At 54.5% G+C, this 5277-nt stretch overlaps 1 protein-coding gene across 2 annotated transcripts; it reads left to right on the top strand.

The window, feature by feature from the left end:
* Positions 1–2230: 2230 nt before the first annotated feature.
* Positions 2231–4984, top strand: LOC144930957 (uncharacterized). Of its 2 annotated transcripts, none has more exons than XM_078854733.1 (2): positions 2231–2414; positions 2791–4984. In XM_078854733.1, exons 1-2 carry the CDS (start codon positions 2234–2236, stop codon positions 4209–4211), a joined length of 1602 nt encoding a protein of 533 aa, XP_078710859.1. In that variant the 5' UTR covers positions 2231–2233; the 3' UTR covers positions 4212–4984. Both variants share the same exon structure in this region, with proteins under 2 accessions (XP_078710859.1, XP_078710860.1).
* The last annotated feature ends 293 nt before the right edge of the window (positions 4985–5277 follow it).

Below are 5277 nucleotides of genomic sequence, written 5' to 3'. Positions count from 1 at the left end.
CCCTTCGGCAGCCCTTGCTGAAGCAGCACCAAACCTGAAAGATTCTTGGCAGCTTCCCGTAATGCTGCCCTTATGTCAAACCTCTCATAAGCGGACTGAAGTGCCTCCTTTCCCTGAAAGGTATTCAGTCCCCATGGGCAGAGACCTTCTTCCACTACCCATATACCAAGGAGGGCGGGCTCCTCAACCATCCCCCATCCCTCTGGGTTCCCTAACATTGCCTCCATTTCCTTTTTAATCTCATCCCAGGGTGACCCCTGCACCTGGTATGGGCCCTGGCTCTTCCTTATCCATTTATCCAAAAAATCCTTTACCCTGGCTTGCCAGAACCCGCAACTACCATCACGAGAGTTCGTGACACCCCCTCCAAGCAGCTGTGCGGACTGTTGGGGAGGGGGACTTACAGGCTGCCACTCGCCTATCCAATCTCTTCAATGAAGGGATAGACACTTCTCAAACTCCTGGCAGTAGTGAGTCCTGATCAGACAAGGTACATTAAACCCTCTGAGCTCAGAAGGCCAGTGGGTGAGTGTTTGGGAAAGAATTCCTACTGATTTTCTGCTGGGCTCCATCCAAAGCCAATAAGTAGGGCTGTCAATTAACCACAGTTTTGATTGCACTCTTAAACAATAATAGAATACCAAGTGCAACGTATTATCAATCTTTTGGGATTTTTTAATATTTTCAAATATATTGATTTGAAATTATAACACAGAATACAAAAACAAGGAGGAGTTTTTGTGGCACCTAAGAGACTAACAAATTTTGGGGGCATAAGCTTTCGTGGGCTATGCCCAAATAAATTGGTTAGTCTCTAAGGTGCCACAAGGACTCGTTATTTTTGCTGATTCAGACTAACACGGCCACCCGTCTGGAACAGAATACAAAGTGTACAGTGCTCCCTGTATATGATTATTTTTGATTATACCATAAAAAAGATAAAAGAAATAGTGCTTTTCAATTCACCTCGTACAAGTACAGTAGTGCACTCTCTTTCTCGTGAAAGTGCAACTTACAAATGTAGTGGGTTTTTACGTAACTGCACTCCTAAACAACCCAACGTAAACCTTTAGCGCCTACAAGTGCAGTCAGTCTTGCTTCTTGTTCAGCCAATCGCAAAGACAAACAAGTTGGTTGACATTTTCAGGAGATAATGCTGCCCACTTCTTATTTCCAAGATCACCTGAACGTGAGAACAGGCATTTGCATGGCACTATTTTATCTTTTTTACAGTGCAAATATTTGTAATCGAAACTAATTTTTGGGACTGTCAATTAATTGCAGTTAATGCATGTGATGAACTCAAACCAAATTACTGCATTATTTTTTGTCATGAGAATTAATAGCACACCAGGCCACTGTGCTTGGGAGCGCCGTTGTGTGCCTTCGAGGCAAGGGTGCCCCTCCTCCCAGCACACTGCTCCACTGCAGCTCCCACCTCCTTGCCCCCCGCCCCCTGGAGCCATCCCTGACCCAGCTGCTCCGTACTGGGGGCCTGCCCACGGTCTGCTGCGCAGAGCGGGGATAGGAGTGGGGGGCTGAAGTTGGGATGTCCACTAGCTGGTAGCTGCTGAGCTGGGGTTGGGGAACAGGGGGCACCTGTCTGCTGTTGCCACTGGCTCAGGAGTGAAGCCTGGACACCCGGGTTCTCTGCCTTCTCAGGCCAGGGAGGGAGTGTGGCCTGGGGATGCAGACAGACTGACTACAGGTCTCTGTCAGTGACCCCACTGCTCTAAAGGGATGAGATTCCCTGGGGGTTCCAACACTGGGGGAGCTTTGGGAGCAGCCTGCAGGGTTAGCCCTGCCAGTGTGCGCAGATCCCAGTCCAGATGCCCCCTGGGAGGCATGGGATGACAGGGAGTCACCCCAGCTGGGGGGCAGACAGACCCATTGGCGAGAGGCTGTGTTGCCGCAGACTCACGGCTGCTCCCTGCTCAGTTCCAGGATGGAGGTGCTCAGGAGGCTTCTTGGGAGGAAGACTCCACGGGTGGCCCCAGAGCCAGAGGGGGGCAGCTGCCAGCATCCCCAGACAGAGAGCTGCCCCTCCATCCCCATGGAATGGGAAGCAGCTCCCGGACAGCCCAGGAGATGGACCTGCTCGGCCCTGCTCACCAGGAGGAAACCAGCTCCCAGGGCTGGTGCTGAACAGAGGAACACAACAGCCAGGCCAAGATGGAGGTGGCCCAAGTTCAGTCTGGGCAGACAGGACCCAGGCCACGAGAGGAGCCAGGCAATGCAGCTCTGGGTTTGCTTCTGCTGGAAGGCCAGCCCTCAGGAGCCCAGCCCCGTGGACCAGCAGGAGGCATCCCCAGGGCAGGATCGCTGCCCCAGCAGCTCAACTGGTGCTGGAGGGGAGAGCGGCCACTCCCTGGAGGCTCCCTGGAGCATGGAAGCTGAGTGCTCCTCCACTGCAGGTGAGGAGACGCCCTGGGGACGGGGAGGAGCACGGGGCCATTAACACCCAATCACTCTCTGAGTCATTGGGAGGACCCCAACCCAGGGCTCTGGCCTGAGCCACTTGAGCCCAATGACGTCAGCGGGAGTCGCAGAGCCACCCCTTGCAGCGGGAAATGGGGGGAGCTACTGGGAAGTGGGATCCTGATGCTTTGGGGCAAGTCCCAGGGAGGATGGGACAGTGAAGGGCCCCATCTGCCATGGGGCCATGGTGCTGAGGGGTCTGTGGGAGGGGTAGTGTGGGGAACTCTCTGCCACGTGGTGCTTACATTGGAGGGGGAAACATTAAATCTTCTCTCCCCACCACACCCCTGTCCTTCCTCTTCTTCCCCCCAGCTGCAGCAAGAGTCCCCCTCTGCCCTTGTCTCTCTGATGCAGAGACCCCCATGGACCAGTTGGAGAAGAAGGACCTTGCCACTGAGGAAAAGGCAGAGGAGGATGAAGACCCAGCCACAGAAGGCGAGGAAGAGGAGGAAGAGCTAGAGACAGAGGAGGAGGAGAAGCAGGAGGAGGAAGTCCTGACCACAGAAAAAGAGGAGGAGGAGGACCTAGCCATAGAAGAGGACAAGGACATGACTAAAGAGGAAGTCCTGGACACAGAGGAGAAGTTGGAGGAGGAGGACATACCCGTAAAAGAGGAAAAGGAGGAGGATGAGAAGCTGTCTGCAGAAGAGGAAGAAGAGGAAGAGGAGAAGGAGAAGAACATGTCTGCAGAAGAGATAGGAGAGGAGAAGGAGGATGAGAACCTGTCTGCAGAAGAGGAAAAAGAGGAGGAGGAGGAGAAGCTGTCTGCAGAAGAGGAGGAGGAGAACTTTCCTCCAGAGGAGGAGGAGGACCTCTCCGTAGAAGAGGAAGCTGATTTGACTGCAGAGAAGGAGGAGGAAGAAGAAGGTAAAGGAAGAGGAGGATGTGGCCCTGGTGGAGGAACACCTGATCATGGAGCAAAAGGAAGAAGAGAAGGATCTGGCCATGGAGCAGGAAGAGGAGCACCTGCCTCTGGAGGAAGAGTAGGAGGACCCGGCCACGGGAATGGAGCACCTGGCCATGGAGCAGGTGTAAGAGGAGGACCACGTGGCTGCAGAGGAGGAAGAGGAGGACCTGGCCAAGGAGAAGGACCAGGCCACAGAGGAGGACAAGGAGGACCTGGACCAGGAGGAAGAGAAGGAAAAGGACCTGGCAATGGAGGAGGACGAGGATGTGTCCATGCAAGAAAAAGAAGAGGCAGAAGAGGAGGTAGAAGACATGGCTATAGACTAGGAGGACCCAAGAATGGAGGAGGACGAGGATGTGTGGATGCAGGGGGAAGAAGAAGAGAAGGAGGTGGAGCTGGCCATGGAGGAGGAGGAGGATCAAGAGGACCTGGCCAGAGAGGAGGACGAGAAGGAGGAAAAGGAGGAGGAGAACCTGGCCATGGAGAAGGAGCAGGAGGAAGAGGACCTGGCCAGAGGGGAGAAGAAGCAGGATGTAGCCATGCAGGGGGAAGAAGAGGGAGAAGAGGAAATAGAGGATCTGGCTACAGACTAGGAGGAAGAGAATGTGCAGATGTAGGGGGAAGAAGTAGAAAAGGAGGTGGATCTGGCCATGGAGGAGGAGGAGCAAGAGGACCTGGCCAGAGAGGAGGACGAGAAGGAGGAAAATCTGGCCATGGAGAAGGAGCAGGAGGAAGAGGACCTGGCCACAGAGGAGAAGGAGGAGAATGTGGCCATGCAGGGGGGAGAAGAAGAGGCAGAAGAGGAGATAAGAGGATCTGGCAATAGACTAGGAGGACCCAGGAATGGAATAGGATGAGGATGTGCCGATGCAGGGGGAAGAAGAAGAGAAGGAGGTGGATTTGGCCATGGAGGAGGAGGAGCAAGAGGACCTGGCCAGAGAGGAGGACGAGAAGGAGGAAAAGGAGGAGGAGAAGCTGGCCACGGAGAAGGGGAGGGAGGACCTGTCCATAGAGGAGGAAGTGGAAGAGGGGGAGAATCTGGCCATGGGATTGGAGCATGTGGTCATAGAGAAGAAAGCGGAAGAGGACGACTTGGATGAAGAGGAGGAGGGCAAGACAAAGTCCTCCTCCACCTCCATGGCCAGGTCCCCCTTGCTCAGGTTGTTGTCTTCCTCCTCCATGACCTTGTCCTCCATGGCCATTTCCTCCTCCTCTTTGGCCAGGTGGCAAGAGGAGGACATGGGCATGGAAGAGGAGAAAGAAGAGGAAGACCTGGCTGCAGAGGAGGATGATGATGAAGACTTGTCTATCAATTAGGTGGAGAACTTGACAAGAGAGGAAGAGGAGGAACTGGAGGAGTAGGATGATCTGGCCACAGAAGAGGAGCAGGAGGATCTGGCCATGGAGGAGGAGGATATAGCCATGCAGCAAGAGGAAGAGGAAGAGGACCAGGCCAGAGAGGAGGAGATTGTGGATGAGGCCATAGAGGAAGGTGAAGAGGAGGAGCAGGAGAACCTGGCCACAGAGGAAAACGAGAAGGAGGAAGGGAACCTTGCCCCGGAGGAGGAGGAGGACCTGGACATGGAGGAGGGGGAGGACTTGGCCACGGAGAAAGAAGTGGGGGAGGGGGAGGGCCTGGACATGGAGGAGGGGGAAACCTGGACACGGAAGAGGAAGTGGAGGAGGGGGAAGATCTGGACATGGAAGAAGCTGCCCAGAGGTTGTCATGGAACATCTCCAGGGTGGTGACAAGGTACAAACGTTACCTATCTTAGTAGGAAATAAGTCCATCCTGCCCCTTGCCCATCCCAGCTCCCTGCAGAGGGGGTTGTCCAGGACGATTCACAGCACCTCATGGGGACACTTACCCTCTAGGACAGGGGTGGGCAACC

The sequence above is a fragment of the Lepidochelys kempii genome, chromosome 11 (genome assembly GCF_965140285.1).
Source record: "Lepidochelys kempii isolate rLepKem1 chromosome 11, rLepKem1.hap1, whole genome shotgun sequence".
Classification (NCBI taxonomy): Eukaryota; Metazoa; Chordata; order Testudines; family Cheloniidae; genus Lepidochelys; species Lepidochelys kempii.
The sequence above is the reverse complement of the archived record's forward strand: the minus strand, read 5'-3'. Positions and strand labels throughout refer to the sequence as shown.

Coding starts and splice junctions, on each gene's coding strand:
- LOC144930957 (XM_078854733.1), top strand. CDS start 2,234: ATGCAGCTCTGGGTTTGCTTCTGCTGGAAGGCCAGCCCTCAGGAGCCC. Junction 2,415..2,790: donor TGAGTGCTCCTCCACTGCAG/GTGAGGAGACGC, acceptor TCTTCCCCCCAG/CTGCAGCAAGAGTCCCCCTC.